The sequence below is a fragment of the Sycon ciliatum genome, chromosome 4 (assembly GCF_964019385.1).
Source record: "Sycon ciliatum chromosome 4, ocSycCili1.1, whole genome shotgun sequence".
NCBI lineage: Eukaryota > Metazoa > Porifera > Calcarea > Leucosolenida > Sycettidae > Sycon > Sycon ciliatum.
This window is the reverse complement of record NC_088646.1, coordinates 30,972,271-30,985,473: the sequence shown is the minus strand read 5'-3', so window position 1 is coordinate 30,985,473 and position 13,203 is coordinate 30,972,271. Positions and strand designations below refer to the sequence as shown.

Genomic DNA, 13,203 nt, shown 5'->3' with positions numbered 1-13,203 from the left:
TGGACACTTTTGATTCCCGTGGACAAATTTTGGTCACCCGCAGGAATATCTCCATGGTGATTTTCCTGTAAACGTGGATTTGCCTGTCGTGTGAATCGCCCCCTGGCCTGGTTATGTGCTCTACAAAAAATAAAATTAATGTATTACTACAACTAACTAGTAGTAGTGACTAGTGTAGTCTTGGTCGAATGCAGGTGCATGTATTTCGACGCCGGACTCACGTTCTACATGCATGCTGATTGCTGAGCTCGGCCGGCTCAACAGTCAACACGTACATGACCATGCATGATGACAGCCACCGACCGATCCATACACTTATTTTTTGTCTTTGAAGCAGGGAGTAGGACAATAACGGTATTGTACCGGTATTGTACTACTCCCTATGGCCTAGGCCCTGCATGCCAGGGAGTATTTTACGACTCCCTCGCGGCCCGGCGCCCTGCTCCCTGCTTTGAAAATAATTGAAGAGTACATTTTTGAACTGTCGCATGCCAGGCCTGCACCAAGACTATTAGTATTATAATTACTATTACAGGTAGACTCCCTCTAATTCGAATACGGTATAATTCGAACATTCCGTGTAATTCGAACTTTTTCGTCGTACCGATCTTCTGCAAGTCACTTCAAGTCAAAATCGAATGCATAATTCGAAGTACGAAAAGTGCGCCGGTTGGATAATTCGAACCCAGTCTTCGTACAGAAGAGCTGTTTACAGTACATTGGCTATGTCCTTTGAACGCTTATTTCGAAGTGAGATTGAGTTGCAATCCTTGTAATTCGAAGTTCATTCTTTTCTCCTTCTCTAGCCAAGAGTAGCTCAAAAATCGATCGATGGTCCGCTGCAGGATCGACTATAGCGTTCAAGAAACCCACCTTCTCTCGAAATTTGATTCAAGCCCGTGCGAGGCAAATTGCAAAGGTTTGATTGAAGACGACTTCTTCCTGGTGGCTGACTCTCTTCGCGGATCTCGATGGCCTTTCTTACCGCGCCAGCTCGTGCGCGGAGATGTTGGCGCACAACAACACTATTATCGTAAATATTGTCTATGCCTTTGCTCCACTTCCGTTCTTCAGAACGACGTGCTGCTGTCCAACGGCCTTTCGTGACGCCGATTAGGCAGCGCAGTTCTTTTCCGTTGAAATAATTGTTTCAGGAAAGCTGCAGTGACTGACAACTTCTTCACTAGATGTCAAAAATTAATGGTTTTGTGTCTATCCAGTGTTTTGATGATCCGTTGTACATGACCCGTACCTATGTTTCGTTGATGCAAATAAAAATGTGCCAAAAATATTCAGCAAGCGATTTCAAGCATTTTGACATACATATCAGTGCATGGGACTGCATTTGGATAATTAGAAGTTCTGGATAATTCGAAGTCAGGGCCTGGCAATTTGAGGTTCGAATTAAAGGGAGTCTACCTGTAGTATTAGTAGGGGTCCCATACGATACTGTAGATCTACGAGTCGCAGAAGTGACCGGTCATGAGTCTCATGAGTCATGACCCTCGATCGAACGTGATTCTGGATATGACACCCTCTACTCTGATCTGGCGCATGGCGCGCGCGTAGAATGTGAACGCGATGTGTGTCGTGCCATGTGTAGATTCTACGCCCAGCATGTGGTGCATTGTTCAACGGCAAAGTCAAAGTTCGTTCAGTACAGTCAGTAGTCCTTGTGTCGACTCATAGTCATAGAGACTCATCATACTCACCACACAGTGTGCATCCCATTGGGGGGAAGGTGGACTGCTATCTATTCGATCGTCTGACAACGACGTCTTCGGCAAGGGTCGGGCGACTCAGGTATTTCTAGTGTTTGGCCGACAAGGATATTCGACGGCAACCAACCGGTGAGAGAATAGCTTTTTGTATTGTGGACGTTCAATTTGTTGAGAGCCTACTGCCGTATTTGCGTACCTTGAGAACCCTGAAAACCTATTGAGTGTCTTTGAGTTTGAAGTCTCGCCGAGCAATTATTTCCAGAACGAAATGTGGAATGCGTTTGTGTGAATGTCCATGCCTAGCCTCTATCCAGATATGTATTAGCTCTCATCTGCCATCCACTGTTTCGTCTATTTGTCCAGTGGAAATTGTGATTTTGCCCTTTGGCTTTGGTTCAATGAAATTGAGTTTTACTCAACACAACGAATGTGGGCTCGGTCCTCCTCCTCATCATAATCATGTCCGTTGATTGTTTCTTGCGTGGTCAAAAAAATGCTGATAGAATAGGTGAGAAGTACAGCTTACCCTGTTAGCTTGTGTGTCATTCGAAGTGGACTATGCACAGTGAAATAATTAATTATCGTATCAGTTGCAATGTTATGTTTTTGTCTGATATGTTTACGTTGAATCCTGCAAGCTCGTGTGATAAGATACATGTGTCCGAAGACAAGTATTACCGTTGCGTTATGTCTTTAGTTTAGGTTTGCTCAGGCTGTGGTGATGGCTCAAGCGCTCCATTGACCAGATTGTGTCATGTATTTGAACTGATTTATGACAATTGAAGTAGATGCTTTTTGGGAGTCAAATCACGTGTCGGTGAATCCATTCTGCTGTCTGGTGTGGCATGCAGACTGATCATGTATACTAGTACTAGTAGTGTCCGTGTTGGGTGACAGTGTGTGGTGGTCGTCCAGATTGGAAAATTTAAATCCACTTCAACAGTAGAATCTACTAGTACTAGTAGTCTGCACTGCATTGCTATCAGCTCTCTAAATGCAATACTAAGTCTATCGATCGTGTCTCCGACTAGTATCGTATTTGGTTGGCACGGCATCGGTCAGAAACACTGACCTCCACAGTGTCCGCTCCACCTTGCCACCTGATTTTGATGTATCCTATGTGACATCTATCTAACTGGCGGCACGCTTTATGTCTAGTAATGTAGGGCATGCTTTGCTCCCTGGTGGTGTTTTGTTTTTGCTTATAGCTGGCCAAGCATGGAGCATGCACAGACCCACAATGATGAGACGCACGCTCCCAGGAGGGATGGAAACGGACACACACCGGCTGGTGGAAAGGTGCGCATTGAAGCATGCCCTGCGGGCGGCGCAACGTACGTGGTGCTGGACAACGGGGACTTCTGCAAGCTGCCTGACAAGGAGGCACGAGAGCGGGTTCTCAATGAGTATTTCGACGAGGCGTTCTCCACCGATGCCAAGACTGGCCAGCCACGTCATGTGATGGCTATTGTGCGCGGCGCTGCCGAGTGTCTTCCTGATCCGTTCCTCCACTTGGCAAAGGACCATCCGCAGGTTGTCGGTCAGGTTCGCAAGCTGTTATCCAAGTCCACATCTACAACAACACTAGAGGAGTACTATGAAAGTGTGCAGAAGTCGCTCTGTGGCAATTGCTCAGGAGCTGGTCCGCTGAATCACATTAGTCTTGTAGGTACTGTCAGTGAAGAGGTAGGTGGCTACTTCCCTGAGATGCTGGAGCGTCTGGAGGAGAGTCCCTTTCTCCAAGCAACCATGCCTTGGGGCCGCCTGTCCAAATTAAAACTGGGGTCACAGCGTGACAGTAACGATGGCCCCATCTTGTGGGTTCGACCTGGTGAGCAAATGATCTCTAGTGACCATCCGACGGATCAGCCTGCTGCGAAGCGGATAAGGTTAGAGTTCGTTGCCACCATCGAATCCCACATCTAGTGCTCTCTCTCTCTCTCTCTCTCTCTCTCTCTCTCTCTCTCTCTCTCTCTCTCTCTCTCTCTCTCTCTCTCTCTCTCTCTCTCTCTCTCTCTCTCTCTCTCTTGCTCTCTCTCCTCTGCCTGGATGTGGATATATGTGGTGTGTACCTGTGTATGAGGTAATTCAACAGCAATACACATTTGAAGAAATCCAGGTCACAGCTGCAGACGTAGTGCTGAACCTCGGGGATGCAGCTATGACGCAACAGTGTGTGCAATGTGTATTGTGCATGGTGTCTATGCTGTGCGCCGTGTTCACATGCCGGTATGCCTTTGACCTGTGCAGGAAATCCACTGGGGCATTGGCAGACCTGTACAGTCAGAAGCAGAGGGGCACCCGAGAGACACTGTTTGAAGATCGTACTTACTGCCATGCTGATCAGGTGGCTGAGGACGGGGGTGATGGTGGCATCGGGCGACACACCACCTGTGCTGTTGGCGTCTTGAAAGCAGTAACCCGACGTGGGAAGTAAGTGTGTTGTCCATGTACTTATCGTGCATATACGCACGCACACACCCACCCACACACAATACAGCGGCGGCGGCAGAGGAAATAGTTATTGAAAAGTCTATCTGTTCACTTTGGTTAGGGGATGGTTTCCTCGTTCATCGCGTGTGGTGGTGGTGGGGGTCTGTACTTGGGCAGTAGTTCTGTGGAGATGTACTGCTGCCCAAGTGGTGTGATCAACAAGGCACGGAAATGCACCATCAAATGGCAGGTTCCGCTATATTTACAGCAAAGTCCCTAAGATTTTTGCTCTCAGGCTGATGTTGGCTATCGCTCGGCCTCTGAATGTTTGATATGCTTTTGAGGACTTGCTCATGGTTATATTTTTTGCACTGTGTATGTCATATCCTCTGCTGATGCTTGCAATGTAGACCAGCTCCAGAGAAACTGGTGGTCAAGGACGTGATAGCATTCTCGGCCTCGTCATTTACCAGCGTGGCAAAAGAGTTATCGATCGATGTGTTTGAGCCACCAGCTTCACAGGTGAGTTCACCTTGGGTGAGCGTGTGCATGGTGTCATGGGTGTCTTTCCCAAGTTCCTGATGATTCTCCTTTCCCCTCTCCCGGGTTACAGTCCATTCATAGAAAGATGGGCCCTGGCTCTGGCGAGCTCCCGTATTTGGCGATTTTCCGTGATTTCGTCATACACAGACTGTGCAGTGCTGCGAAATTTGAAATTTGAAAAAGGATCCAAGAAGGGTACCTGGACTGGGGTTCGAACCGCACAATGCACTGTTGCAGGCGAGGTCAAATGGCCTGGATTTTGAGGGTTTTCCCAATTCAGTCCTTTTGGGGCAAAACCTGGCATCCGATATATATTCTTGTTAGGACTTGCTTTTTGGAGAAGAAGACTTCAGAAACATATTTGGAAGAGGATTCCATCGGGGATTGCAGAAAAAAGGTAGAACTCCACCTTTTTTATGAATGGACTGTAGACCCACGCGACCGATTTCTGGCAATGCGTGAGTTTGTAAAAGTGTAGTTATTCCGAATTTGCACCTGTGCATATTGTGATTCACTGTGTGGTTTCACTCATGGCATAATGACCTGGAGAAGAAGATCCACGAGGTGGCAGTGGAATGGACGGTGTGTGTGTGTGTGTGTGTGTCCCATATGGTGCAGTGGTATGTGCAGTCGATTTCATCGAGAGGTTGCGGGTTCAATTCCCGACGATTATGGTCGCACACATCTTTCTTCTCTTTCTCGGACTCTTCCTGACTTTTCTTTCATTCTCCTGGGTTGTTACCAACAGCCAGTGTATGCCGGAGTATGTGGTGTGGTGTGTGTGTAGAAAAAAATGGAAAAATGAAAAATAGGGATTCACTGGCCAGAAAAAGTCACTTCAAACAGCTGTGTGGTGGATACCAGGCTAAAAATAGTGGCGGTCAATTCATCAGCCTTGCAAGCTGTTGAATGGTGTAATCCCAGCACAAGTTGCTATGTCTAACATAGCTGTTCGCTATCATCGCTTCCGCGATTGGCATGTCTGAGGTGAGGTGTGTGTGTGTGCTTTTGCGTGTGTGTGTGTGTGTGTGTCCAAATGAAAAGACCAAAAAGTAGGGATTCACTGGCCAGAAAAAGCCACTTCATAGCTGTGTGGTGTAGACCAGGCTGAATAGTGGCGGTCAATTCTTCAGCCTTGCAAGCTGTTGGCCATTGGGTGGTTCAATAGCCAATTGAGTCATCTTTCCAAGATTCCTTTTGAATCTCTCTCCCCTCTCCCAGGGAGACCCACGTGACCAGTATTGGTGGTGAGCATTTTTTTTTGGAAAAGTACAAGTGTGTGTGCTTGTGCACTTGTGTATGTATGCGTGGGTATGTGCTTGTGTTTTCGCAGTGTACAATATGGGTGTGCCAGGGCAAACTCAATGCCATGCACCGAGCTCTGGGGCCAAGTCTGCGGTACGCGCGTATCCAGTTGCATGCCAATGACATCTACTTCATACCGCGCAACGTCATCCATCAGTTTCAGACCATGGCGGCGTGTACAAGTATAGCGTGGCATCTGCGTTACTTGGGCTACGCCAACAAGCCGCATTTAGACCTGATCCCCTCTCTGCTGAACGGCTCCACCATGGCTCCTTCCTCACCCGTTCCACCTGCCACCACCTCTGATTCACCAAGCAGTGCTACACAGTCACCTGGTCTTGTCCGGCGGAAACGGAAGCGTAACGCGAACCAAGCAAGGCGCAAAGCATCCCAGCAGGAGGCGTCCGTCGATGATCAAGAAGAATCAGCAGCGGTGACTGCAGTGTCTCCAGCTCCAGCAGCGAATAAAGACGGCCTTGGCAGTGGCAAAGTGCTGGATCCAGAGCGCTCCAGCAATGGTGGCAAGCTGCTGGACCAGAAGCGCTCCAGCAATGGTAATGGCAGTGGTGCGAATGGACAGCATACTGCACCGGCGGCGAGTGAGCTGTTGACATCTGATCATTCGACTTCACCGTGTAGTGATGGAAGTCCACTTGGCAGTCAGTCACCCGGCGATCAACAACAACCTTTGACGGTTGTGGCAGCGGTACCAACCACATCATCATCAGCAGCAGCAGCAGCAGCAGCAGCAAGACAATGCAGCAAGGTGAGTCATGGTATGGAGTGTTTTGAAGATGTCGCTTCTCCTCAATCCACTTCGGAATCCGATTCCCCGGCCGCTAATGAGACCCCAGACGTATTCACAACTACCAGCGTGAAACGGGAGACAGAGGACAACACAACAGTCACTACCAGTCACTCATTCTATGCCGCAGCTGCGGTTTCCGCCGAGCAGCTTGTTGAGGATTGCAAACCGTTATTCGTGCATCCGGCTTACACTGCCATGCGAGCTGCTGCACCACACTCTTGACCATTGCCCATATTGATGAGAGTGCCGCCAGTCCAGTGGTCAGCCATCTACCTTATCGCAGTTGCGGCAGCCTGACCTGGCGTAAGTAACCAGTGATAGTGCATGTGACTGCCACTCACTGCCATAACGCTATGCGCCATTACACTGTGCGTCCTGCATGCATCCACGTAACTATGTAGCCACTGCACTTGAGACCCATCCAGAGTCGAGCAAGAGAACAACGAGAGATGGCAAAGTATGCTTGCTAGCAGCTCACATAGATTATAAAAAAGTATTCACTACCAAGCTGGCCTCCTAGCACACTTATTATATCCACGATATCACACATCTCATGTTACCGAGAATTCCCAAAGGCACACGTATTCAAGAGCACAGCACTTGCTCCCGTCTTCTACATGTAGTTCTTTTGCATGTTCAAAGAGTACGAGTACTGGAAAAGCGCTTTCTGCCAAACATAGCCGGTTAGCAATATGCCGACATACCAGAGAGCAGCATCATATGATTATGAAAGAATGACCTCGCGTCTAGCGGCCACAATATATAATCAAGATTTCAGCAGCAGCAGCATCATGATCATCATCAAATACACACTCCCCACACTCAGGCCAATTCTATTGTCTACAGAAAGCTTAGTCTTTTGCTCTAGAATTTTGTCCAATAGTACTCGTTGTACACAATTAGCAGTAGGTTGCCATGCGAGCAGCAGCGTACACAGATATTAGCAGTAGGTTGTCACGCGAGCAGCAGCTTGCGTCTGGTTTTTCCTGTAATGAGTCATGTCTGTGCACTCTCGATTGCTTAGTTTCTCCTGCCTTTACAATTCTTTGAATCACGCCTCTCTGAGCGTACTCAAAGTGAAGTCTTATTATTCTGCCACTTCGCTGGTTCCCATTCTAGTTTGCCTCTTGTAAAAATCATTCCCTGAAACACCGTACCAGACGTGTCAGTGACTGTGCGTGTTGCATGGGAAGACTGTGGCCGGCTGCATGATGCCGTGGAGGCTAGAAGGGAACTTGCACTTGTATCTGCTGGTATGCTAGCCACGTGTTGCCGACTATCAGTATCGGTGGAGCTGAGCTGGTCGGCATGGCGACGGTGTGGCACTGATCTCGAGGCGACGGCGCACTTGTACTTGGAAGGGACATTTGTTCACCATCTGCTGTACAATTACTGCAGAGGCAACGCTGTTCATGGCGCCTTGATGCAAGATTGCTAGTCGCTATGCATCTGTTGCTACGTTGGATGTGGCACTGCCTTGTCCAAACTGCAGCTCACCAAGTCCCTGTACCAACAGACAGGCAACACATTCAGACATGCATAGGTAGTCAGACACTAAGAAACAACAGCACTCATTATCCAAGTCTCTCTCGCGCACCAGAGCACAGCGTTTATGATCCTGGGACGGTTGGCATCACTGACGGCACTGTAGACTGATTTGAAGCACCAGCACAGAAAACCTACTTTTCGACTCTCATAGCAGCAACACTTCAGGTGAAAAAGCCAACACAATAATTATTACCGTAAAGTACCGCCAGAGCGCCCCGTCTCGCGAGAGCGCCCCACCTTGAATTTACAGCCAGAGAAAGGAAAATCGTATGGCAGAGTGCAACGAAGTTTGTACGATGTAAGAAGCTTAGTGTACTAAGGTCACACTTGGCAGGTTTTTGTGTGGAGCTTGTGTCCGCTCGAAGGTACGGATTGACTGCAAAACGTGCTATATGTGTACAAGGTTCATGTCGTATGACCTACAGACAGCAGACCACCTCCACAATACGACCCCGAAAGGATGAGATGGTGGGGCGCTCTGGCGGTACTTTACGGTATTAGTCATACACGTTTTCTGAACGAAGTGGGTTCTCCGCTGATTGTAGCACCCATTTCGTCCTACAGGTTCATACACACTTCATCACTGTGCATCCAGGGTAAACGAGAGAGCTTGGAAGCTCAGGGCCCTACGCTATGCTTTTATGCTTTTTTGCCTAGCTCATCGTACATGTTATAAGAACTGATGGAATTGTCTTTTTCCGTTCATTGGCCACATCACTGTATTGCAAAAACGTTTCAATCGGTTTGAATATTATGAGTTAGGCAAAAGTATTTGCAGAATTTATTGCGGATTGTTGTTTCTCTAATAATCATCTACTTTTCTTTTGCTCCTTCTTTTATTTTTATCTCCTTATATTGTAAATCAACAAATTTTGGCCGATGAGAAATAGAAACCTCTCGATTAGAGAGGTTAAGATGCACGTTATTTCCGACGTGACGCGCAGTTTCACGTCAAATTTGAAATCGATCGGTATTTTTGCTCTCACATGCATCCATTGCTCAATCATGCATCATTTGCCTATATGACAAACGTTGGCCTGCGATTTACTTTGTACGGTTGGTACCAAGCGGCGAAATCAGCGAAATTAAATCGCCAGCGAACATTAGTTGATTTTAATACAGGAATCGGATTTTCTGGCCTTTTTGTAGTAATACATCTACATTGACCTGTTGAGCCAATGACGACGCCGAATGCATGGTTGCCTGAGGAGCACATTACATAACTTTACAGTCTCCTAAAATACGTATCCTGTCCGACGGCAAAAGAGGCTGCAGATTTAGTTTTTCTGCGCGTCGACGGGATGTCTGCGACGCGAAAGTTCAGCTCGCGTTATTTGGCTCGCACGTCGAAAAAATCAACGCGAGTGACCTGCTGCTCACGTCGAAATTTGGACATTACATAACTTTACAGTCTCCTATATAAATACGTATCCTGTTCGACGGCAAAAGAGGCTGCAGATTTTGTTTTTCTGCGCGTCGACGGGATGTCTGTCCTGACGTTTACTGGGACCGGCTTAGACTCTGCCGATCACGGCGTTCTGGACTCGACGGGATGTCTATCCTGACGTTTCCTGGGACCGGCTTAGACTCTGCCGATCACGGGCGTTCTGGACTCAACGGGATGTCTGTCCTGACGTTGCCTGGTACCGCCGGACTCTACCGACCACGGGCGTTCTGGAGTCGACGGGATCTCTCTTCCGACGTTTCCTGTGACCGGCACTGAATCGCTCGTTCACGCTTATTTTGGAGACGACGGGATCTCTCTTCCAAAGTATGTTTATGCTGACGCATCCTATCACCTTATCGGCGTCTATTCTAATTTAATTTCCTCCTCGTCTCCCTATTTCTTTCCAAATCCCACTCTACATCAGGGAGTCGTATGCATAATACGACGAATATTGGTACGGTACGGGACAGATACAGGAGCCCGCAAATATTGTGGACAGCTGTTATGTACAATCCTGTAGAGCCTTTGTAGTCACAGATACGGGACAGATACGGGATAGCGCCAGGCGTGACACAAACAAACAAACAAACAAACACACAAACAAACAAATACCAAATTAAAGCTGTGTGGACCCTGGCTAGCGCCAGACGTTACTGAAGTAACGTCTTCTGCATAGCTACGGGAATTAAAGCTGTGTGGACCCTGGCTAGCGCCAGACGTTACTGAAGTAACGTCTTCTGCATAGCTACGGGAATAATACTAAATATCAGATCCAGTGCCACAGAGGGTGAGATAGTAGGGAGGTTTAGCCCCACGTAATCCGTGGGTACTTTACGTGTGTGTACCACGTGATACTCAGTGACCCACGTACAGACGTTTTCAGGTTCACGACATACCGTGTATGGAGGCTCACCCACGTTCCGCCAGAACGTGGGTGAAAATCAGAATGGAGCGCATTGTGCGAGCTGTGAGGGTGCTCAGCTGAAGAAGTTTCCGAAGCACGAAATCAAAATATTGGAGGAGCTTCTTAGGCCCGGGTAGCTTCGTCTTTGACCAGGTTTGGGGCTTTCGGTTCATGCTTTTGTTTGTTCCGTGTGACTAAACACAACATTGCAACGTGGGTGTCCTTCATCAACTTTACGTGGATCACCCACGTACGCGTTTCCGTTACGTGGGAACTAAACCTCACTACTGGAGTACTGTAGTAACCCGAATCCTTACCTCTAGAACAACACGAATATTCGCCTTGATCTTTGACGAATCCTCGGTCAACTGTTCACTTTTCCTGCACACGATAAAAAGTTCGAGAGCACAGTGAGTTACATTGCAACGACCTAGTTATAGTAGTAATGCCAATGCGGCTGCCTATACTCCTAGTATAATTTAATGAAAGAACACATCCTCAATCACATCACATCGCTCTGTCTGTCTGTCTGTCTCTCTCTCTCTCTCTCACACACACACACACACACACACACGCACACCCACACACATGCGCACACCATGTACACGCATCACAAGAGAAACACGCAAATCTGTAGGAGCACTGGATGCACACCCACCGAAAAGCGAAAGCACACATACACGAGACCACCAGAAAAAGATCGGATGACAAGCAGAGCAATCATGGCCACACCAGTCTGCACTTCACAGTGGAGTTGATACCAAGCACATACTTGTTAAGCAGCGCTACTCGCTTCTCGATGATGCCAAGGGCTTCATCTAGACTGCATTCCACGAAGAAGCCAAAGCCCACTGCGACGCATACCTTCTTCGGATCTGGCCTGCAGCAGAAGGAAAGATGAAGCAGTTTTCGTGTGGAAACCAGCACACATGCTACGTCGTATGTGCAGTACAAGTGCAGCCACTCACTCAAGTCTTACACTTTTGCTTGCACGTAGAAGTTACATCCCAGATCGACCTTCGTACGTAGCTCTCCTTTGGGCAGCTCTGCGACCTGTACAGCATGTGCACATCAGGAAGAAAAAGACGTTCATAAGAAATGGACGGTTTTGAAGTGAAGTGACATCATTACACTGCAAGTAAGACACCTGTAACTGCAATTAGCAAGATTGAGACCAATAGATTTAACACTCCGACAATAGAAGTTGGAACATTCACACATGAAAACACGCACGCACACACACACACACACACACACACGCGCGCGTGAACACACACAACACACACTCTCTCTCTCACACACACACACAACACACACTAGTTAAAAACCAAACTAAACACGCACCTTCAGTTGTTCAATCGTTGATTTGAGCAGCAGGTAGTCGGCTATGTCTGCATACACGGCTTCACGGGCAGCCAATACTTTCCTGATGAAAAATAAGTACAACATAGCCTAGCTTTGTGATCACAGAACAAGCGGCAAGCAACAAATAGTGCTGCAGAAAGAACTGAAATTGAAGAGCACTTTTGACGGAGATATTAGGAAACAGTCTGTCAATAGAGATAATTTACTTCAGTACACAACATTGAATTGCTGCTTGCGCTGTGTACTGCACAACTGCATTACAATAGGAGTGTTACTCATAACTGATAACCAGGAAGTCATATCTAGGGACGGCATAGGGTGAGTGGAACGTGAAATGGCGAGGGTTCGCTACCAGGCCGGCCGTTCCAGTCACTCCTGGGGTGAGCAGGCCACGGCCTCAAACGAGCTTGCTCACTGCATAGACCACTATTCACGTAGAACCTCCACATGTGGGGAGACGCGAGCATCGTTTCAGGTGCTATGGTCTCATGATGTCTCCCTAGATGCTAAAACTCCATGCAGCTGATAGTGCATGACTATGCATAGGACTTGGGAACAGTACTGGACTGTCATGGCCAAACACGAAGATCAGAAAGTTTTGTAAAATAGTTGAAGAAAATGAGAGTGCCACACTTGGGAACAGTACAGGACTGTCATGGCCAAACACGAAGATCAGAAAGTTTTGTAAAATAGTTGAAGAAAATGAGAGTGCCACTATCAGCACTAGTAAGCAAAGAACGTTCCATCTCTTCACCCGACCATCCTCTATCAACAAAGGGCATCTGGGAATCTCCACTGCATGATCAGTGAAACTCTCAGCCTAGAATATTGTTACCGATATACTCACTGAAGGTCTCGTTTCAGACGTTCGTTCAAAAATTCTTCGTATTTTCGAACTTTCTCTTGCACATCGTCTCCCATGGCTTCCGATTATTAGTAAGCAGCAATTATATCAATTATCAGTGACAGAAGCGACCAAAACATGGGCTGCAAGCAAGAAAACTGCTAGCTACCACGATACAATGGTAGCAAGATCAAGAGCACAATATTTCACTTCTCATTTAGATTATTCACTTGATCTGGCCAATCAAACTTTTCTTCAAATCAGGGAAATCATATCCGATCCGAT

At 47.5% G+C, this 13,203-nt stretch overlaps 2 protein-coding genes across 2 annotated transcripts; one reads left to right on the top strand and one right to left on the bottom strand.

Annotated features, from left to right (window-relative positions):
* The first annotated feature begins 1,592 nt into the window (after positions 1-1,592).
* LOC135815591 (lysine-specific demethylase RSBN1L-like) lies at positions 1,593-7,966 on the top strand. Its single transcript, XM_065328907.1, has 5 exons — positions 1,593-1,850; positions 2,930-3,610; positions 3,972-4,154; positions 4,565-4,676; positions 6,031-7,966. Exons 2-5 carry the CDS (start codon positions 2,940-2,942, stop codon positions 7,030-7,032), a joined length of 1,968 nt encoding a protein of 655 aa, XP_065184979.1. The 5' UTR covers positions 1,593-1,850; positions 2,930-2,939; the 3' UTR covers positions 7,033-7,966.
* Positions 7,395-13,202, bottom strand: LOC135815597 (protein UXT homolog). The gene is made up of 6 exons (XM_065328912.1): positions 12,922-13,202; positions 12,054-12,135; positions 11,689-11,762; positions 11,482-11,589; positions 11,027-11,090; positions 7,395-8,314 (listed from the first exon to the last, which is right to left on the bottom strand). The coding sequence occupies exons 1-6, from the start codon at positions 12,993-12,995 to the stop codon at positions 8,252-8,254; spliced, it is 465 nt and encodes a 154-aa protein (XP_065184984.1). The 5' UTR covers positions 12,996-13,202; the 3' UTR covers positions 7,395-8,251.
* Position 13,203: the final 1 nt, after the last annotated feature.